Source organism: Amblyraja radiata, chromosome 10 (assembly GCF_010909765.2).
Source record: "Amblyraja radiata isolate CabotCenter1 chromosome 10, sAmbRad1.1.pri, whole genome shotgun sequence".
Lineage (NCBI taxonomy): Eukaryota > Metazoa > Chordata > Chondrichthyes > Rajiformes > Rajidae > Amblyraja > Amblyraja radiata.
The window spans coordinates 62,403,309-62,426,255 of NC_045965.1; the positions used below are offsets into that span (position 1 = coordinate 62,403,309).

At 47.5% G+C, this 22,947-nt stretch overlaps 1 protein-coding gene across 2 annotated transcripts in view; it reads right to left on the minus strand.

The window, feature by feature from the left end:
* zzz3 (zinc finger ZZ-type containing 3) overlaps positions 1 to 22,947 on the minus strand; it is a 137,598-nt gene that overhangs the window by 8,888 nt on the left and 105,763 nt on the right. For both annotated transcript variants that reach the window (XM_033029034.1, XM_033029035.1), the window contains exons 8-10: positions 21,550 to 21,645; positions 9,630 to 9,785; positions 1,294 to 1,428 (exon numbers count right to left, since the gene is read on the minus strand). In XM_033029034.1, the coding sequence (XP_032884925.1) occupies positions 1,294 to 1,428; positions 9,630 to 9,785; positions 21,550 to 21,645 (387 nt within the window). The remainder of the gene's footprint in view (positions 1 to 1,293; positions 1,429 to 9,629; positions 9,786 to 21,549; positions 21,646 to 22,947) is intronic.

The following is a 22,947-nucleotide window of genomic DNA, read 5'->3' on the forward strand; positions in this document are numbered from 1 at the left end:
GAGGTACATTGAAAAGCCTTTTTGTTGCGCACATTCCAGTCGACGGAAAGACTACACATGATCTTACAGAGGTGTATAAGATCATGAGAGGAATAGATCGGGTAGATGCACAGTCTCTTGCCCAGAGTAGGTGAATCGAGGACTAGAGGACATAGGTTTAAGGTGAAGGGGAAAAGATTTAATAGGAATCTGAGGGGTAACTTTTTCTACACAGAGGGTGGTGGGTGTATGGACCAAGCTGCCAGAGTAGGTAGTCGAGGCTGGGACTAATCCAACATTTAAGAAGCAGTTAAGACAGGTACATGGATAGGACAGGTTTGGAGGGATATGGGCCAAATGCTGGCAGGTGGGACTAGAGTAGCTGGGACAATGTTGGCCGGTGTGGTCAAGCACACTGTATCACTCTTTAACTCTATGATTACAATCAAGCCGTCTACAAGCGGTTTTCTCCCGAGTTGTAATGGACTAGATTGTGCAGCACAATCTTTAGCACTGCACAAGCAACCAAGGAACACTTCCCCCAGCTTGTGCTTACAGCTCTGCCGCCACCCCTCATTTACGTGGGGCATTCAAAGACTTCTTAATCTGGATCTTATCCCAGTGGGTAAAGATCAAGAATTAACATGTACAATATCATCACAGGTGGCAACATAGGTCAAAGAGGCTTTTGGCACATTGGCCTTCATCAGTCATTGAGTATTGAGTATTGAAGTTGGGAACTCATGCTACAGGACATTGGTGAGGCTGCATTTAGAGTATTGTGTGGCATCATGTTATTGGAAAGATGGTGTCAAGCTGAAAGTGTGCAGAAAATGTTGGATGCTGTCAAGACTCAAGGGCCTCAGCTATAAGGAGAGATTGAGCAGGCTGGGACTCTACTCCTTGAAGCGCAGGAGGATGAGGGGTGATCTTATAGAGGTGTACAAAATCATGAGGGACATAGATCGGGTAAACGTATAGTCTAAATCATAATCACACTTTGGCCCAGAGTACGGGAATTGAGAACCAGAATACATTGGTTTAAGGTGAGGAAGAAAAGATTTAATAGGAGTAACTTTTTCACACATAGTGGGGTGGGTGTATTGAACGAGCTGCCGGAGGAGGGAGTTGAGGCTGGGACTATCGCAACATTTAAGAAACATTTGGACAGGCACATGGATAGGACAGGTTTAGAGGGATATGGGCCAAACGCAGGCAGGTGGGACTAGTATAGATGGGTCATGTTGGTCGGTGTGGGCAAGTTGGGCCGAAGGGCCTGTTTCCGCGCTGTTTGACTCTACTATTTCGACCCACCTTGTACCCGATGTGCGGTATAAAACCACTCTCCGCCTGCATCAGATCCAGTTTCTGCTTCTTCAGCTTCTTCAGGCACAGCAACTCTTTGTATTCCGCCAAGTGGCGGCAGGAGGGTGGAATGCTTTCATCGTCCTGCAAGAAAACAGGGAATGTCCAATGAAGATACAAAATAATTGCGGGTGGAGAGGGGGGGGGGGGGGGGGGAAGAAAATCAACAGGTCAGAGTAAAGCAGAGCTAAGCATCCAATTGGATGACCATTCACCTGAAGTACGTCTGAAGAAGGGTCTCCACCCGAAACGTCACCCATTCCTTCTCTCCAGTGTCTGCTGCCTGTCCCGCTGAGTTACTCCAGCTTTTTGTGTCTATCTAAGGCAGTTTGCACATGGTATCTGGAAAGGCCAGACCTGCCCTTTCCTTTACAAGGAGGGAGAAGAGGGGTGTCCTGTATTTAGTGGTAGGCAAAAGTGCTGGAGAAACTCAGTGGGTGCAGCAGCATCTATGGAGTGAAGGAAATAGACAACGTTTCGGGCTGAAACCCTTCTTCAGACTGATTTAGTTTAGTTCAGTTTAGGGATACAGCATGGAAACAGGCCCTTCGGCCCTCTGAGTCCGTGCCGACCAGCGATCCCCAAACATTAACACCATCCTACGCACATTAGGGACAATTTTACAATCATACCAAGCTAATTAACCTACAAACCTGTACGTCTTTGGAGTGTGGGAGGAAACCGGAGATCCTCGAGAAAACCCACAAAGATCGTGGGGAGAACGTGCAAACTCCGTACAGACAGCACCCGTAGTCAGGATCGAACCCGGGTGTCTGGCGCTGTAAGGCAGTAGCTCTCCACATACAGGGCGGCACTGTGGCGCAGCGGCAGAGTTGCTGCCTTACAGCGTCAGAGACCCGGGTTCGATCCTGACTACGGGGGCTGTCTGTACGGAGTTTGTACATTCTCCCCATGACCTGCGTGGGTTTTCCCCGGGTGCTCCGACATTCCAAAGATGGGATGTAGGTTAATTGGCTTCTGTAGAAATTGTAAAATTGTCCCTCGTGTGTAGTAAAATGCTAGTGTATGGGGATCGCTGGTCGGCACGGACTCGGTGGGCCGAAGGGCCTGTTTCGGCGCTGCATCTCGAAGCTAAATTCGGAGCCAAACCTACACGTTCTGACCAGGAGATGAGACTTCTTTGAATTGTGCCATGTGTACACAGCAGGACAAGAGGAGCAACATGATGGGAAAGAGGAGACACGATGAGCGTGTCAATATTTGCTGAATCTCGAGGAGCTTGTGTCAAATTTGCAAGGAAGTACATCAGCTTTGTGCAGGGGAAGCAATTGCAAGGCTGAGACTGTGTCAATGTTTGCCCATTGCCCGCACTGTATGATAAGTCGCTCCCACCAAACGGATGACTTTGCCAAAACATTCAAACGCACCTCCGCAGGTATTTTAAACATTATTGTATGCTCCTCTTGTTTGATTGTCAAAATGAAGAAATTCATAAGGGATTGGAGCAGAATTAGGCCATTCGGCCCGTCAAATCTCCTCTGCCCACCATGTAAATGTAAAGAAACGGTTAAAAAGTAGACCATTCATAAAGGGTCCAACATATGTGTCACCAAACTCAAAGTGCTGGAGTAACTCAGTGGGTCAGGCAGCATCTGCGGAAGCAATGGACAGGCGATGTTTCGGGGTCGGGACCCTTCTTCATTCTTCTGCAGTACCGAACCAGGAGCAGCAAACAAGGTCTAGTCACCCTGAGCAGACTCATCCCAGCTAGGACATAATACAAGAACAGGCCCTTCGGCCCACAATGTCCATGCCAAACATGATGCCAACCAATACCATCACTGATCTACCTGCACGTAATCCATACCTCTCCATTCCCTGCATACGAATGAATGAATGAATGAATGAATGAATACATTTATTGGCCAAGGATTCACATACAAGGAATTTGCCTTGGTGCTCCGCCCGCAAGTGACAACGGCATACAGTGACAGTTAGAATTGACACATAAAACATTAAACATTAATAATAAAACATTGATTAAACATGTGAATTAAATAAAATACCAGGGAAAAATATCCAGGCGCCTATCCAAAAGCCTCTTAAATACCACGGTCGTATCTGCCTCAACCAGGAACTCTGGCAGCGTTCTTCCAGACATTCACCACCCTCTTTAAAAAAAAGTAGCCTCGCATATCTCCACTAAACGTTGCCCCCTCACTTTAAAGCTACGTCCTCTGGTGTTTGAACCACCCTGCACATTTCCTGTATACTAGGTTAGCACATATGGCCAAGGAGCAGAGGGGGGTAAAGGCCAAAGGTCCACTAATCCCAGATTGAGAGCACACTGGGATGGAACTCGGGTGAGAGGTGCAACACTGACAATATTTTGAGCAGTTTATTACCCTTCACTCTCCTGACACGAGCAGGAAGAATGTCACTTTGAACAAAGTAATCGGTTGGCCACAGACACTGAGAGGCGTTATTCCCCAGAAGGAGAGAGACTGCTCTCTGAGAGACGACACATAAAGTTACACCGAAAGAGGAAAAAAATGTAGTTTAAAATTCTTTGTTGAGGTACGAGTAAAACAAAGTGCTGGAGGAACTCAGCGGGTCAGACCGCATCTGGAAGACATGGATAGGGACTCTTCTTCTGACTAATTGTATGAGGGGGGGGAGAGAAAGCTGGAAACGAAGTGGGGGTGGGGCAGAACCCGGCAAGCAATGGGTGGAAGATAGACAAAATGTTGGGAGTAACTCAGCAGGACAGGCAGCATCTCTGGAGAGAAGGAATGGGTGACGTTTCTGGTCGAGACCCTTCTTCAGACGTGAGGGGGTTTGATTGCCAGATGGGTTGGACAAAGACTAGAGATGAAAAGGAGACAAAAGAATAAGAAGGGGAGTGAAATGCAAAGCCAAACGAAGGGATATAGGTGGAATTGGACAGGGGTGGAAGGGGGAGATAGGTGAATCTGAGGAAAGACATTCTTGCCATAGAGGGAGTACAGAGAAGGTTCACCAGACTGATTCCTGGGATGGCAGGACTTTCATATGAAGAAAGATTGGATAGACTCGGCTTGTACACGCTAGAATTTAGAAGATTGAGGGGGATCTTATAGAAACTTACAAAATTCTTAAGGGGTTGGACAGGCTAGATGCAGGAAGATTATTCCCGATGTTGGGGAAATCCAGAACAAGGGGTCACAGTTTAAGGATAAGGGGGAAATCTTTTAGGACCGAGATGAGAAAAACATTTTTCACACACAGAGTGGTTAATCTGTGGAATTCTCTGCCACAGAAGGTAGTTGAGGCCAGTTCATTGGCTATATTTAAGAGGGAGTTAGATGTGGCCCTTGTGGCTAAAGGGATCAGGGGGTATGGAGAGAAGGCAGGTACAGGATACTGAGTTGGATGATCAGCCATGATCATATTGAATGGCGGTGCAGGCTCGAAGGGCCGAATGGCCTACTCCTGCACCTATTTTCTATGTACAGGAGGCTACATCGGCAAGTTTGTCTCATACGGGTGCCTGTTCAATTCTACGCCGCCATCCTTCAAAGAATCACATCAAAGTGCAGTGTTTTATTAACATCAGTCAGCATGACTGCTCTGCCATCAAATCCAACAATTTATCATCTCTCAATTTCCCTTTCACATAAAGGAGTTGAGTGAAAAACGAAGGCAGCAGCAGTGTGTAGCCACTGCATCCTGAAGAACAGCAGGGGGACGTGTACAAGACTGCCAAAGAGATTGGACCTAAGAGAATGAAACCACTTCCTACTTAGCGCAGATGACAGGCTCGGGGAGTTCAATAAACAAAAGCACCTTTGATATCAACATGGTACTGAAATGCCTAAGAACATTTGGCCACGTAATGGAGAGGAAAAAAAAAATCAAAGTTGCACCTTTATTGAAAGGATTGGAAGACTTTGTAAACACTACAATCATTCCATTTTCTCGGTGTTTATTTTGCGACTGAAAGGTCTTGAAAAAGGAAAAGGCAGGATTTAATGGATAGGAGCAGAGCGGAAAAGACAAGATAGTCATGATACAAATTACAAAGCACATCAGTTAGGGCACGATCAGAGAGATCGCTGAGCCTGACTACCTACCGAAAGGGGAAACCATGCTGATAAATAATGCAGATTCACTGAAGAGAGCTTTGAAAGAACAGAGGCTCAGAGGGAAGGCTTCTGTTGAAAAGGAAAATTTAAATGGACAATAAAAACACTAAATGAAAATGTCATATTCTTTCAATCGTGTGAATAAGGACAAACTGTTTCATTTGACAGCAAAAGGGTTACCAATGTAAATTAATTATTTTTAAATATTAAGATTAAAGAGTAAAACACAAAGTGCTGTAGTAACTCAGCGGGTTAAGCAGCATCACTGGAGGACATGGATGGGTGACGTTTGGGGCCGAGACCCTTCTTTAGATGCTGCCTGACCCACCGAGTTACTCCAGCAGATAGACACAAAGTGCTGGAGTAACTCAGCAGGTCCGGCAGTATCACTGGAGAAAAGTGGACGGGTCTCGAGATGCTTTCTTCTTCTGAAGGGTCTCGACCCGAAACGTCACCTACCCTTTTTCTCCAGGGATGCTGCCGTACCCGCTGAGTTACCCCAGCATTTTGTGTCGGTCTTCAGAGTATTGTGTTCAGTTTTGGTCACCCTGTTATGGGACAGATGTCGTCATGCTGGGAAGGGTGTGGAGAAGATTTAAGAGTGATGTCGCCAGGACACGAGGGCACGATCTATAGGCAGACGTTGAGCAAGCTCGGACTCGATTCCTTGTAGCGCAGGAGGATAAGGGGTGATCTTGTAGAGGTGTACACAATCATAACGAGGAATAGATTGGGTAAATGCACAGAGTCCTTTACCCCAAATAAGCCTCAAGAACTAGAGGGGTAATAGAAAACAGAGGGGTAATTCTTTTTTAAATACACAAAGGTTGGTAGGAATGCAGAACGAGCTGCCAGCGGGGGTAGTTGAGCCCAGGTACTATCACAATGTTTAAGAAATGTTTGGACAGGTACATGAATAGTACGGTCACGGTGGCGCAGCGGTAGAGTTGCTGCCTTACAGCGAATATAGCGCCGGAGACTCTGGTTCGATCCTGACTACGGGCGCTGTCTGTACGGAGTTTGTACGTTCTCCCCGTGACCTGCGTGGGTTTTCTCCGAGATCTTCGGTTTCCTCCCACACTCCAAAGACGTACCGATTTGTAGGTTAATTGGCTTGGTGTAAATGTTAAATTGTCCATAGTGTGCAGGGATCACTGGTCGGCGTGGACTCGGTGGGCCGGTGGGCCTGTTTCCGCGCTGTATCTCTAAACTAAACTATAAGTGAAGAGGGATATAGGCCAAACACGGGGCAGGTGGGACTAGTGTAGATGGGGCATGTCGGTCGTTGTGGACAAGTAGGGCCTGTTTCCACACTCGAAACCTCTAGGGGGTATGGAGAGAAGGCAGGTACAGGATACTGAGTTGGATGATCAGCCATGATCATATTGAATGGCGGTGCAGGCTCGAAGGGCCGAATGACCTACTCCTGCACCTATTTTCTATGCTTCTATGTAACTGAAATACAAATGAGTGACATCGGAAGAGTCCATGAACGCATTTAGAAATGAATTACTATCACACGGTTGGAGAATAATATACGAGGAAAAAGACATTGACAAAGACAAGGCTCGAAGGGCCGAATGGCCTACTCCTGCACCTATTTCTCTACGTTTCTATGTTTACATACGGGCTGTACTTAAGTCTGGGTGTTCCGAAGCTGGAGAGGTCCTGTATTGACTTCATTAACCTCATCCTTTCAAGGGATTTAAAGACTGACTGATAATGATCAGATAATTGATCCAATTTACATTAGACAGGGTGAAGCGAGAAAGAGAAAATATCATATTTCGCACAATGAATTTTCTTCAAGGTTTACTAGCATCAAACACTCTGAAAAGGTCAAACATTTGTCTTTGAAGTCATGTTCACAATTTAAATGCTAATCATTGCGTAGAATTGAAAGGCAGGATATCTAAGGAGCATTGATTGAATAACCTATTTTCTCAGTATTAATTCTCGTCTAGATCCTGTCATCGGATCTAGATATTGGAAGTGAAACACACAACAAACAAGCTTCAAAAAATACAATAACATTTTGGTAAGTTAAATGAGCAGGGCTTTTGACAACCACTTCCTTAAAGAGAGAGAAAAAAAAAATCAAAGGTAGACACAAAGTGCTGGAGTAACTCATCGGGTTGGGCAGAATCTCTGGAGAAAAAGATGGATGACATTTTGGGTCGGGGCCCTTCTTCAGACTCTTCACCTTCTTGGGTACCTGAATAGTCACCATTCTTTTTCTCCAGAGATGCTGCCAGAGCTACTTTGTGTCTTTCTAACATTCCTTTATCTGGAGATAGACACAAAAAGCTGGAGTAAATCAGGGGGACATGCAGCATCTCTGGAGAGAAGGAATGGGTGACGTTTCAGGTCGAGACCCTTCTTCAGACTGAGGAAGAGTCTCGACCCAAAACGTCACCCATTCCTTCTCCTCAGAGATGCTGCCTGTCCCGCTGAGTTACTCCAGAACTGTTGTTTAACCAGCATCTGTAGTTCCTTCTTACGCATTCCTTGATTTCGCTTTCTGAAATGGATGTGACTCTAATTCACTCTTTTCTCTCAATCGCTGTTTCCTTCCCTTTCATTAAATCTCACCGGGTAATGGCTAGCGTGGTTGGCCCTCCCATTCACTCTGGTCAATGCCATTATCTCACTGTCTTGGACTTGCAGATTGGGTGGAATTATTGCTTTTGTTTGTTTGTTTGTCTTTTTTACACGCGACCTCTTTCTCTTTATTGTCATGCATGAGGGGGTATGTGTGTCATTTATGTTTCTGTGGATTTGCCAGAGTGTGGCTAGTTCCTTGTGATGCTGTGCAAGCTAGATTCTCATTGTACCTGCAGGTAGGGTTGCCAACTTTCTCACTCCTAAATAAGGGACAAAAGGTCAAAATACGGGACAAATTCCCGACGGCAGTTCGTTGACCGACTAGGCCGTGGCTGGGTGAATGATGAGTTGGCCCGGGTGCTGGACTGTACACAAAGCCCAGCCGGCGGGCCAGCGGAGGAGTTTTGGCCCGGGCCGCGCAAAGTCCGGCGCCCCGTCCAACTCGTGAACCGATGATCGGCCATGAGAAGGAGGGGTGGTGGTGGTGGTGTCGGCGGTAAGCGAAGGTACGAAGGTCGGACAGCTGGCCGGGCTGCCGACCGACGGGGCCACGGGCGAGGCGCTGCTGCTGCTGCACTCCATGGGCTGCACTACGTCGGGACGGGTGAGGCGGGGCCGGACGCGGCGCTCCGACCCGACAGTCCCCTCGACCCGAGTAGTAGCGGTCAAATACGGGACAAGGGCGGTCCTGTACGGGACAAACCAATTTAGCCCAATATACGGGATGTCCCGGCTAATACGGGACAGTTGGCAACACTAACTGTACCTCACTATGCGTGTTCACATGTGACAAGGTTCTGAGCTGCAGGGTGAGGTTGAGTAGGCTGGGACTCTATTCCTTGGAGCGCAAGAGGATGAGGGGTGATCTTATAGAGGTGTGCAAGCTCATGAGAGGAATAGAACAATCCTCAGGTCAATCCTCAGCATCTTTCACCCAGAGTGGGGTAATCGAGAACCAGTGGGCAGAAGTTTAAGGTGCGGTGGGAAAAATTTAATAGGAAACTGAGGGGCAACTTTTTTTTTTACACACAAAGGATGGTGGGTGTATGGAACGGGCTGTCAGAGGAGATAGGTACTATCACAACATTTAAGAAACATTTCAAGAGAGAGCTAGATAGAGCTCTTAAAAATAGTGGAGTCAGAGGATATGGGGAGAAGGCAGGAACGGGGTACTGATTGTGGACGATCAGCCATGATCACATTGAATGGCTCGAAGGGCCGAATGGCCTACTCCTGCACCTATTGTCTATAAAAGCTGGAGTGACTCAGTGGGACAGGCCGCATCTCTGGAGAGAAGGAATGGGTGACGTTCTATTTAGACAGGCACATGGAAAGGATAGGTTTAGAAGGCCAAACGCAGGCAGGTGGGACTGGTGTAGATGGGGCATGAAGGTTGGTGTGGGTAAGTTGGGCTGAAGAGCCTGTTTCCACGCTGTATGACACTATGACAATTAATTCGACACTAATAAATCGACTCTACTCTTTCTCAATTGCTGCAATTGATAACAGGCAATGGTTTGAAGGGAAACGTCTGGCTGTGGGATGCCTCCCTCGCTGCTGTCGTTTCTGGGGCAGTAACTCTCCGAGTGGACTCACCGAGATATCTTCGTCAGCGGCAGCATCAAGCTGACTGCTGTAGAAGCTGCCCCTGTCATCCTCATCGTCCATGTAGACCGGGGGTTCGTGCGACGTCATGAAGGTGGACGGCCGGAAGAGGTGCTTGTTCAGAGGGTGCTGCTGTCTGCTTGAAGTCTGAAGGAAAAGTCAACAAATTCAGTCCCATTTATTCAGGGGCGGCACAGTTGCGCAGCGGTAGAGTCGTTACCTCACAGCGCCAGTGACCCGGACTCGATCCCGACTACGGGTGCTTGTCTGGACGGAGTTTGTACCTTCTCCCTGTGACCTGCGTGGGTTTTCTGCGAGATCTTCGGTTTCCGACCACACTCCAAACACGTACAAGTTTGGCTTGGTATCATTGTCAAATTGTCCCTAGTGTGTGTAGGATAGTGTTAGCGTGCGGGGATCGCTGGTCGGCACAGACGCGGTGGGCTGAAGGGCCTGTTTCCGCGCTGTATCTCTAAACCAAACTAAATTCACCGCTGCCACGTTGCCTGTAAGAGGCAAGATACCACAATAGACAATAGGTGCAGGAGTAGGCCATTCGGCCCTTCGAGCCAGCACCGCCATTCAATGTGATCATGGCTGATCATCCCCAATCAGTATCCCGTTCCTGCCTTCTCCCCATATCTCCTGACTCCGCTATTTTTAAGAGCCTTATCTAGCTCTCTCTTGAAAGCATCCAGAGAACCGGCCTCCACCGCTCGTCAAGGCAGAGAATTCCACAGAATTCCACAAGTGCTGATAATGAAACACGAACAGAAAATGCTGGAGTATCTCAACAGGTTGACATGCTACTTGTCAAGGACTCTATTATGCAGATGCAAGGATAGTTCAGTTTAGTTTATTGTCACGTGTACAGAGGTACAGTGGAAAGCGTGCTAACCAGTCAGCGGAAAGGCTATACATGATTACATTTTACATTACAAAGGGAATAATGGGAATAACGCTTAGTGCAAGATAAAGTCCAATAAAATCCGATCAGTCCGAGGGTCTCTAATGAGGTCGACAGCAGCTCAGGGCTGCTCTCTAGTTGTTGGTAGGATGGTCTAGTTGATAACAGGAATAGGAAGGGGTTGAGAGGGATCTGGGCCAAAGGCAGGAATATAGAACTAGTCCAGAATGCCAATTGGATCGGCTTGGACAATCATCATCATCATCGTGGAAAACATCAACAGCACGGAGCCTTACAATGCCGTGTACGACAGTGATCGCAACTTCTACTGAAGTGTGGATGGCCGTTGGCTCGCTAGGGCCACCCTTTGACAGGTCTTGTTTTTGGTCCTGCTGGGGGTCCACAGCCCCCTCCTCACCTGGCAAACCAGGTGGGGGAAGACGGTTTAGTCGCCGACTATCCGACCATGTAGCGGGTAGCCCGGGATTACATGGTTCCCGTGGCGGGGGGAAACTCCCCCCCCCGATCTGACCTGGTGGGCAAGGTGGGCCAAAAGGGCTATTTCTACGCTGACAGACATAAGGGCATGTTCCCATGCCCTTCGGCCCAACCTGTCCCTGCTACAATGACTCTAAATGCAGATACTTCCTCTTCTAACAACTAACCGGCCCAGCACTTTCTGCTTGTGACTTTACATCACTGATCTCTGAATATCAACCAATGTAACTAACCTCAAAATGTCATCTGGAATTCATTTTGTGCTTTACCACGCTCTCAAAACATCTCACAACATTTGAGGTAGACACAAAATGCTGGAGTAACTCAGCGGGACAGGCAGCGTCTCTGGGGGGAAGGACTGGGTGACGTTTCGGGGCGAGATCCTTCTTCAAACTGCATAGGTTCGTTGGAAACCAGCATGTGCAGCTCCCTCCCACACATTCCTTCCCCACACTTGAGTGCAGTCGCAGTTGTCACATCAGCAACCGTGAAAGTCTACACTCGGTGGATTTGCCCTGACCCTGATAATCTTGGGCAGTAAAATGCAGAGAGAGAGAGAGTGAAGCAATAGACAATAGGTGCAGGAGTAGGCCATACGGCCCTTCAAGCCACCACCGTCATTCAATGTGATCGTGGCTGATCTTCCACAATCAGTACCCCGTTCCTGCCTTCTCCCCATATCCCCTGACTCCGCTATCTTTAAGAGCTCTATCTAACTCTCTCTTAAAAGCATCCAGAGAAACGGCCTCCACCGCCCTCTGAGGCAGAGAATTCCACAGACTCACAACTCTCTGTGAGAAAAAGTGTTTCCTCATCTCTGTTCTAAACGGCTTACCCCTTATTCTTAAACTGTGGCCCCTGATTCTGGACTCCCCCAACATCGGGAACATGTTTCCATGCCTCCAGCGTGTCCAAACCCTTAATGATCTTATATGTTTCAATAAGATTCCCTCACTCTGGGAGAACACACTCTGCTGTTCTTCGAATGGTGCCAGATCTATCTCCCTCAAAGGTAGAAAAGATCAAACGAGACACAAGCTCGTCAACATTCCACCACTCCGTGACTGCCACTTGGAACGGTTAGATGAACACGCTCAACTTGTGCCTTAGTCAAGTCAAGTTTATTCGTCACATACACATACGAGATGTGCAGTGAAATGAAAAGTGGCAATGCTCGCGGATTGTGCAAAAAACTACAAAACAGAATGGAACAGAATCAGTAATTACATATTTGTGGGGGAAAAAAAAGTAATAACAGCAATTTTACAAAGACAGCACACAACAGTCTTTGTGGACGACAGATGGCACAATGGGCTAAGTGTTCGGCTGGCAACCGGAAGGTAGCTGGTTCGAATCCCGCTTGGAGTGCATACTGTCGTTGTGTCCTTGGGCAAGACACTTCACCTACCTTTGCCTGTGTGTGTCCTTGGGCAAGACACTTCACCCACCTTTGCCTGTCTGTATGGAAGTAATTGTGTGAAGCACTTTGGGGTCAATGCAAGTTGACTAAAAATGTGCTATATAAATAATATACGGAAAAAAAAAAAAAAAAAAAAAAAAAAAAAACCAGTAAATTGGTCCAGTAAGTTAGTCCCTGGTGAGATAGGAGTTGACAGTCCTAATGGCCTCGTATTCCCAATGCACTGACAAGGCTAAGAGTAATGCACTTGAACTGAGGTGTCCGACTGTAGATGTGTTGAAAATGAGAAACCCTCCCTAAGGGGAAAACACTGCTGTTATAATGCACTCTACAAACCCATACAAAAGCTATCACGTTGGCAGCATGCAGACTGCCCCTGGATTCAAACAACCTTTAAGACTCCAGTCACCTTCATCACTGTCGTCATCCAAATCACATTTTGCCCCTTAAACTGCCGGAGCTATAATGTGACAACAGGGGGGCTGGCCATCGCAGGCAGTGTGTGGGCCAACTGCAAAAATGAGGAGGAAAATACGGAGAGATGAACAGACTTTATGAAGCGAGCAGAGAGGAGGCAACAAGTGAAAAACAAATAGGAGCAGATGATAGACACAAAAAGATGTCTAAATGGTGTCAAGTTGGGAAAGGGGGAAGTACAACGGGATCTGGGGGTTCTTGTTCATCAGTCAATGAAAGTAAGCATGCAGGTACAGCAGGCAGTGAAGAAAGCAAATGGCATGTTGGCCTTCACAACAAGAGGAGTTGAGTATAGGAGGAAAGAGGCCCTTCTGCTGTTGCACAGGGCCCTAGTGCGACCACATCTGGAGTATTGTGTGCAGTTTTGGTCCCCTAATTTGAGGAAGGACATTCTTGCTATTGAGGGAGTGCAGCGTAGTTTTACAAGGTTAATTCCCGGGACGGTGGGACTGTCGTATGCTGAGAGAATGGAGCGGCTGGGCTTGTACACTCTGGAGTTTAGAAGGATGAGAGGGCATCTTATTGAAACATATCAGATTATTAAGGGTTTGGACACGCTAGATGCAGGAAACATGTTCCCGATGTTGGGGGAGTCCAGAATCAGGGGCCACAGTTTAAGAATAAGGGGTAAATCATTTAGAACGGAGACGAGGGAACACTTTTTCTCACAGAGAGTTGTGAGTCTGTGGAATTCTCTGCCTCAGAGAGTGGTGGCCGGTTCTCTGGATACTTTCAAGATAGAGCTAGATAGGGCTCTTAAAGATAGCGGAGTCAGGGGATATGGGGAGAAGGCAGGAACGTGGTACTGATTGGGGATGATCAACCATGATCACTTTGAATGGCGGTGCTGGCTCGAAGGGCCGAATGGCCTACTCCCGCACCTATTGTCTATAAAAGCTGGAGTGACTCAGTGGGACAGGCCGCATCTCTGGAGAGAAGGAATGGGTGACGTTTCGAGTCGAGACCCTTTTCAAGCAGGAGGAATCACAGAGGGGGAGCAGCGAGAGGGGGTGCTGCAGAACTCTCGTCGGATATAGATGCAAACTTCAAAGTAGACACACCTTGAGGATATTTCGCAGTGGAGCAGAAAAAATGTGTTGGAAGGAACTGCAGATGCTGGTTTAAACCGAAGATAGACGCAAAAAGCTGGAGAAAGGCCTTCTTCTCGACCCGAAACGTCACCCATTCCTTCTCTCCAGAGATGCTGCCTGTCCCGCTGAGTTACTCCAGCTGTTTGCGTCTATCTTCGGTGTAAACCAGCATCTGTAGTTCCTTCTTACATATAAGAAGATGTTGAATTAGGCAAAGGAAGGAAGAGAAGGTTGTGAAGGAATCAAAGTATGGCTTCACCTAATATGCTGATGTGATTGGAGGGGCAATTTGTTTTTAGATATAGAAAGCGATCATAAGTTCATAAGTGATAGGAGCAAAATTCGGCCCATCAAGCCTACTCCGCCATTCAATCATGGCTGATCTATCCCTCCCTCCTCACCCCATTCTCCTGCCTTCTCCCCATAACCTCCGACACCAGTACTAATCAAGAATCTATCCATCTCTGCCTTAAAAATATCCACTGACTTGGCCTCCACAGCCTTCTGTGGCAAAGAATTCCACAGATTCACCACCCTCTGACGAAATAAATTCCCCTTCATCTCAATAGGCAATAGGTGCAAGAGTAGGCCATTCGGCCCTTCGAGCCAGCACCGCCATTCGTGATCATGGCTGATCACCCCCAATCATTACCCCGCTCCTGCCTTCTCCCCATATCCCCATGACTCTGTTATTTTTAAGAGCTCTATCTAGCCCTCTCTTGAAAGCATCCAGAGAACCTGCCTCCACCGCCCTCTGAGGCAGAGAATTCCACAGACTCACCACTCTCTGTGAGAAAAAGTGTTTCCTCATCTCCGTTCTAAATGGCTTACTCCTTATTCTTAAACTGTGGCCCCTGGTTCTGGACTCCCCCAACACCGGGAACATGTTTCCTGCCTCTAGCATGTCCAAGCCCTTAACAATCTCCTGCCTAAACAATCTCCTGCCTAAAGGAACGTCCTTTAATTCTGAGGCTATGACCTCTAGTCCTAGATTCTCCCACGAATGGAAACGCCGTCTCCACATCCACTCTACCCAAGCCTTTCACTATTCTGTATTTAATGAGGTCTCCCCTCATTCTTCTAAACTCGATGGAGGATAATTGGTAGAAACCTTTGCCAAATCTTCTTTGACGTGTACTCAACATCTACTTTCCAGCAATGGGACTCTATGGAGCCCAAGCAAGGCAACTCTCTATGTTAGTCACAGAAGTGGATCGGCAATCACGCATTACAATCGCTGCACTCTTTTAAATCCCTACTCCAACAGCAGCATTTCTTGCCTTAATCATGTAAGTGTACCAGTGGATGGCACCACTGTAATCACGTATTGTCTTTCCACTGACAGGTTGGCATGTAACTAAAGCTTTTCACTGTACCTCGGCACACGTGACAACAAACTACACTCAACTAAAGCACAGGCTTGGTGATCGCTTCGCCCAACACCTCCGCTCGGTTCGCACTAACCAACCTGATCTCCCGGTGGCCCAGCACTTCAACTCCCCCTCCCATTCCCAATCCGACCTTTCTGTCCTGGGCCTCCTGCATGACTAGAGTGAGTCCCACCACAAATTGGAGGAGCTGCACCTCATATTTCGCTTGGGTAGTTTACACCCCAGCGGTATGAACATTGACTTCTCCAATTTCAGGTAGTCCTTGCTTTCTCCCTCCTTCCCAGCTCTCCCACAGCCTACTGTTGCTGCCTCTTCCTTTCTTCTTCCCGCCCCTCCCCACCTCCCACCTCCACATCAGTCTGAAGAAGGGTCTCGACCCGAAACGTCACCTATTCCTTCGCTCCATAAATGCTGCCTCACCCGCTGACTTTCTCCAGCATTTTTGTCTACCTTCAATTTTTCCAGCATCTGCAGTTTTTTCTTAAACACTCAACTAAAGAATCAGGAGCAGCATCCTTGGTTTAGGTATTTAAAAAAATAACAAAGTGCTGGAGGAACTCAGTGGGCCAGGCAGCCTCTGTGGAGAAAAATGTTCAGACGTTTTGGATTGGGACCCTTCTTCAGTTCCAGACCTGATCAAAAAAAATCGCCTGTCCCTTCCCTACGTAGGCGCGGCCTCACCCGCTGAGTTCCTCCAGCACTTTGTGTTTTTCTCAAGATTCCAGCATCTGCATTTCCTTTGTGTCTCCATTTTGATACTTGGATGATGTTTCTCTTACATAGAGGCACTATATTTCAATGTGGCTATTAGTTAAGACTGAAATGAGCTCTGATCTTGTGTGATTCTCACATTAAACAACCTCAATTAGAAGATAATCAAGATTATACCATGCATAACAACTCTTCTCCAAACACCCTTCAGGTTTCTCAGAAACACAGAGACTGGGAATAATCTGTGCAGCTCCATCAAATGCAACCAATTTGGAGCAATTGAAGTTACATTTTTATTGACACCTACCTTAGGTACAGAATAAATAAATAACAAATATCATGCTAATCCGAGAATGAACTTGCATAACCCTGTCCCGAGCCACACAAACCAACCTCCCTTCCATTGACACCATCTACACCTCATGCTGCCTCGGCAAGGCCAGCAGCACAATCAAGGACCAGTCACACCCCGGCCACTCCCTCTTCTCCCCTCTCCCATCGGGCAAAAGGTATGGAAGTGTGAAAACGCACACCTCCAGATTCAGGGACAGTTTCTTCCCAGCTGTTATCAGGCAACTGAATCATCCTACCAACAACCAGAGAGCAGTGCTGAACTACTATCAACCTCTTTGGTGACCCTCTGACTATGCTTGATTGGACTTTGCTGGTTTTAACCTTGCATTAAATGCTATTCCCTTATCATGTATCTGTACACTTTAAATTGATCGATTGCAATCATGTATGGTCTTTCTGCCGACTGGTTAGCACGCAACAAAAGCTTTTCACTGTACCTCGGTACACATGACAAGAAACTAAACTAAAGTGGTCTGGAATTTAGCAAGAAATTAAATTCTGCAGGGACTGGTGGACATACACGTAACTATCGCCATTCCGCTTCTGATGCAGCACGGTCGGTCCTGAAGAGGCCTTGTCTGACCCCCTGACTCCTCCCTTGTCGTGCTTTCACCTCCCTCACCTCGCCTCCCTCTTTCAGATGTACAACGGTTGGTCCTCAAAAGGGGCCTTGCCTTTGTACCTAATAGAGGTCTAAAGGGTCCCGATCAGAAACATCACCTGCCCACGTTCTCCACAGAAGCTGCCTGACGCGAGGTACTCCAGCACTTTGTGTCTTTTACTGTTTTAATTAAATCTGCAGTTCCTTGTTTCTAAGTTTTTAACCTACATTCAACTTTCCCCAATCATTTATGTCACAATGACTCTAGACTTAGCCCATCAACAACACTCCTACCATGCAAAAGACCAGCCAAGCTTCCTAGCTTCCAATACTTAGACCCATTCTGAATCGCGTCCGAACTTTTAGGTGTAGCAGGACCTAAGGGGCCTGTCTTGGGCGTCATTTGTGCGTAATTTATGCAACATCATTTACGCGTCACGAAGCGCGCATTAAGCGTGCGTGGTGGCGTAGGCAGTAACGCGCGGTCACTCGTGGCGCCCCAGGATTTTGGGATTCACAAAATCTTTGCACGCCACCTGCGTGACGCGCAAATGACGCCCAAGTTGGACAAGCCCTTAAGTTACTACTCGTATTCACGAGCAACTCCTACACTTTCCTTCTAAGTGAGAACTGTTCTTTGTATTTTACACGTCATTACCTGTTACATTTAAAAACCACAGTTCACACCAACTATTAATGTCATAAGGTTTGATACCCTTACACTTAAAGCTTCACATCAACGATACGATATCAAACTAAATAATTGTATTTCTCGCAATACAATTATTGATGGTGATTTTAGATAGGGACATGGATTAGCAGGGAATGGAGGGAGGGATATGGATCGCCTGCAGACAGATGAGATCAATTCAGCGAAGCGTCATGTTTGGCACAAACACAGGCTGTACTGTTCTATGCTCTAATGTACAAGTAACAACCCTTTTAAAAATTGTTATCAACTCTGTCTCCATCATCTATTTAGGCAGCACTTGCCTGAATCAAAACCAATTTAAAATCAAAAAGGACCTCATCCCGTTTTTAGTACACAAAATGCTTGAGTAACTCTGAGAACTACTTCCCTCCGGCAGACGTTACAAGGCCTTCTACACCCGAACCTCCAGACTCAGGAACAGTTTTATCCCAAGAGCTATAGCGGCTCTGAACCAGCCCTAATGAGTGCCCCCCCACCCACCCCCTTTGGACAGTCTCCCTCAGATGGTCACGTCAATCAATTCAGCTTGTTTATTTATGTATTGTATTATTTACCTTCTTGTACATCAGTGGAGCTGCACACTAAATCTCGTTGCACTGACGTGCAATGACAATAAAAGATATATTATTATTATTAGAAAGAACTGCAGATGATGGAAAAATCGAAGGTAGACAAAAATGCTGGAGAAACTCGGCGGGTGAGGCGGCATCTATGGAGCGAAAGAATAGGTGACGTTTCGGGTCGAGACCCAGAAGAAGGGTCTCAACCCGAAACGTCACCTATTCCTTCGCTCCATAGATGCTGTCTCACCCGCTGAGTTTCTCCAGCATTTTTGAGTAACTCAGGAGGTCAGGCAGCCATCTCTGGAGAAAACGAGATAATGCCTGACCCACTGAGTTACTCCAGCACTGTGTCTATTGTTCGGTGTATATACCAGCATCTGCAGTTCCTTTCTACTCATCTCATTTTGCCAATTACAGTAAAGTTGTGTCAGTTCCCGCTGTTACTCCAAGTGGACAAATGGATTCCTCTGAACAGGCAACGCATATTTAAACTTTATGCTGTCAGGATAGTTTAAAGATGATGAGATTGCAATCCTAGTGGCAGCCGCATTTTATTTGATTCCCTGCACCCACAAAGGCAGCAGTCCCCTCTCAATAATGTTACCATCATCGCAGTTTATACCATAACATAATGGACTTATTAACAATCAAACAATGCTTAAATAGAGAATTACTGCATTATTTAGTCAGCCAGAAAATGATCTTTTTAAAATCAAAAAGCAAGGCTTCCATATCATTAAACCATCTCCAAGATCAAGCCCCTGCATAAATCAGCTTCCACTGCTATTTTGGAACAACTCAACCAGTCTCAGTCCATTTGTCACAGCGACTGGTTCCAATCTGTTTATATATTCAAATACTTCAGAAGGGAAGAAAGGTTTATACAGATTTTGTTTTCATTTGATTAAATTCTTCATTAAATATTTTAAGAGATAAATGCAAGTGGATTTGTTTCAAATTGTATTTGAAAAGACAGATCATTCCATATTCCTTCACAACACAGAATGAAGCCATTTCGGCCCATCGAGTGTATACTAGCTCACCGAGCAATCCCACCCATTCCCCCACTTACTTTCCCTGCAACCTGACCTCCCTGCTCACCCATCAAGGTGAGCAAGACAAGAAGACTCTGCAGAGAGTAGTGCGTTCGGCCGAACGCACTATGGGAACTTCACTCGCTCCCCTGCAGGAACTATACATCAGAAGGTGCAACTCCAGAACCAATAAGATCATGGGAGACCCCTTCCACCCCTGCAGCGGACTGTTCCAGCTGCTACGGTCAGGCAAACGCCTCCGTTGCCATGCTGTGAGAACGGAGAGGCTGAGAAGGAGTTTCTGCCCAGAGGCCATTCGGACTGTAAACTCCTATCTCACCAGGGACTAACTTTACTGTACCACTCTACTGTTTTTTTTAAATTGCTGTTTTTTCCCCCTTTTTCCTTCCTCCCACAATATGTAATATGTAAAAGAATATGTGATTCTGTTCCATTCTCTTTATAGTTTGTTTGGTTGTCTTTTTGCACAAAGTCGGCGAGCATTGCCACTTTTCATTTCACTGCACATCTCGTATGTGTATGTGACGAATAAACTTGACTTGACTTGAACTTCCACCCGATTCTCCCACTAACCTACACAAGGGGTTCTTTCTTAAAGCCAATGACCCACCAACAAGCAGCGGGCCAGGGCACTCCTGGCAAGCAGGCCCGACTCGCCCACCGTGGACTGATCTCGGAGGACCTGCCCGGTAGGCCCGGCTTGCCCGCCTCGGTCTCCGGCAGGACCGGGAACACGCCTGAAGGCTCAACGCAGTCTGTACGAAGGCTTGCGGTTGGCGTGACCTCAGTCGATGGCGGAAGGTATCGGGAAGCCGCCCGAAGGCTCTGCAGACGGCGGAACCGGGATGGAGCTGGAAAAGTCCTCCGCGAGGAGCAAGGATTCACAGAAGGGTGAACCGGGCTAATGCCTCCAGTGCCTTCAGGTCGGCTGCAGGAGGTGCCCCCCCCGCGGGACACAAAGATGGCCGGGCGGGCGAGGAGAGGAAAGGGATGTTGGTTTGCGGGAATTGCTCCAATACCTCGAGCACGTGGGCCGACCGGACTTTGAATAACGGCGCCAATAATGGCGGTGCCCGCACGTGTGATAAATGCAAAAATAATTTCACTGTGTCGGTGCATATTATTTTTAGTTTAGTTTAGAGATACAGCGCGGAAACAGGCCCTTCGGCCCGCGCCGACCAATGATCCCCACACAGTAACACTGTCCTACACACACTAGCGACAATGTTTACAACAGGTAGGCACAAAATGCTGGAGTAACTCAGCGGGACAGGCAGCATCACTGGAGAGAAAGAATGAGTGACGTTTCGGATCAAGACCCTTCTTCAGAGTACATCGATCTCATTCACAGAGGTTAGGAAAGGACATGGATGGAATTTAGGCCGGCGCGCTGACTACGGGTGCTGTCTGTACGGAGTTTGCACGTTCTCCCCGTGACTGCGTGGGTTTTCTCCGGGTGCTCCGGAGAAATTCCTCCCACATTCCAAAGGTGTACAGATTTGTAGATTAATTGGCCTCGGTGTAAAGATTGTAAATTGTTACCCGGTGTGTAGGATAGTGTTAAGATTACGGGGTGTTATGACTGCTCGGCGTCGACTCATCGGGCCGCAGGGCCTGTTTCCGTGCTCTCTCTCTTTCTCTCTCTCTCTCTCTATAAACTGAACCAAACTAAACTAAAGGCAAATGAACCTTTTTAAGTAAAGGAGCTGCCAGTGACTGAGGGGAGACCTGGTACAAGTATATAAAATGATGTGAAGCATAGAGATAGCATGAAGAGTCAGAATCATCTTACCCTGATGAATATGTCTGAGGTCAGAGAACATAGCTTCGAGGTGAGAGGAGCAAAGATGTGCGGGGCAGGTTTTTTTTTTTACAGACAGAGGGTGGAAGGTGCTTGGAACACATTTGCAGGGGCAATGGCAGATTTGAAAGTGACATTTATGAGGCTTGGATCTGCAGGGAATGAAGGGATATGGCTCACGTACAGGCAGCGGAGAATTATTTCTCTTAGCAGCGTGTTGAGCACAGACATTGTGTTCCTGTCCTGTACTCCGTGCTCTATGTTCATAAATAGGCAGAGAGAAAAAAATGCCCCCGTGCTTTTCTCGGCTCCGTGTTAGGCACGCAATACCTTTTTTGAATGCAGGTACACATTTGGTGTTCTTCCTGGAATCGGGATCCCAGCTTTAGCCAACTTAATAAAGTATTTCTGCACCCTGCTGGCAACCTGAATGACAAGGTAAAAAGAAACGGGTTAGCGGGTTTCATACACAACGCAGAATGGCTGGGATAGTTGGAAGGAAACACGAGGTCACACATGTCAGGCTATTCACTAAACTTTGCATTCACACTCTTCTGTTTGTCCTGGCAGCCATGATCATATTGAATGGCGGTGCAGGCTCGAAGGGCCGAATGGCCTACTCCTGCACCTATTTTCTATGTGGTGGTAGTCCGACATAGACCACAATAGGCAGGCACAAAAGGCTGGAGTAACTCAGCGGGACAGGCAGCATCTCCGGAGAGAAGGAATGGGTGACGTTTTGCGGGTCGAAGCCCTTCTTCAAACCCAACCCGACCCGAAATGTCAGGTCTCGTTCCCGAAACGTCACCCGTTCCTGTCCTGCACATCTCCTTTAAACTTTGCCCCTCTCACCCGAACGCTAAGCCCTCCAGCTTTTTGACATTTCCACCCTGGGAAGATGATTCTGACTGTCTACCCTGTCTATGCTGCCCGAGTTACTCCAGCATGTTGCGTCTATCTTCGGTTTAAACTGGCGTCTGCAGTTCCTTCACGCATAGAGACGACGCTAGCGTGGTTGTGAAGTCTCGTGTCTTGTGGGATCGAGTGGGGCTCACGCACAAGTCACACGCGCGGGAGACTGATAAGACGCACAGAAACCTGTGCGTGGGAGAGATCGAGGTGGAGAGGCTGTGGCCCACGAACAAACCCCACCCTCTCGGCCACAGGAGCTGCATTCCAGAGGCACGGTTAGACGTTACGGCTGCAAACTCCTTCGGCTGCGTTGGATGGCCATGTCTTCTTTCGTGCTTTGACGTGCCCTTTGCACTCCACGGTGCGTTGCTGAGCCGCTTTCCCGCCCGTTGAACCTTCCACCCAATCTGCCAGGAACAGACGCCGCATGCTGGGCTGAGCAAGTCCCCAAATTCACCGAGGGTTCGAGACCCGTCGGCTACCATCGCCCGGTTTAGCCTGCCAGCCAAAGCTGTTTTCCAGGGTGTGGCCGCTGCCTCATGTTAACAGCTGCTCGGAGCTAGATAGATGCACAGAATCTCTTGCCCAGAGTAGGGGAATCGAGGGCCAGAGGACATGGGTTCAAGGTGAAGGGGAAAAAATGTAATAGGAATCTGAGGGGTAACTTTTTCACACAAAGGGTGGTGGGTGTATGGAACGAGCTGCCCAAGGAGTTAGTTGAAGCTGGGACTATCCCAACGTTTATAGAAACAGTTGGACAGGTACGTGGATAGGTCAAGTTTGGAGGGATATGGACCAAAGGTGGAGACTAGTGTA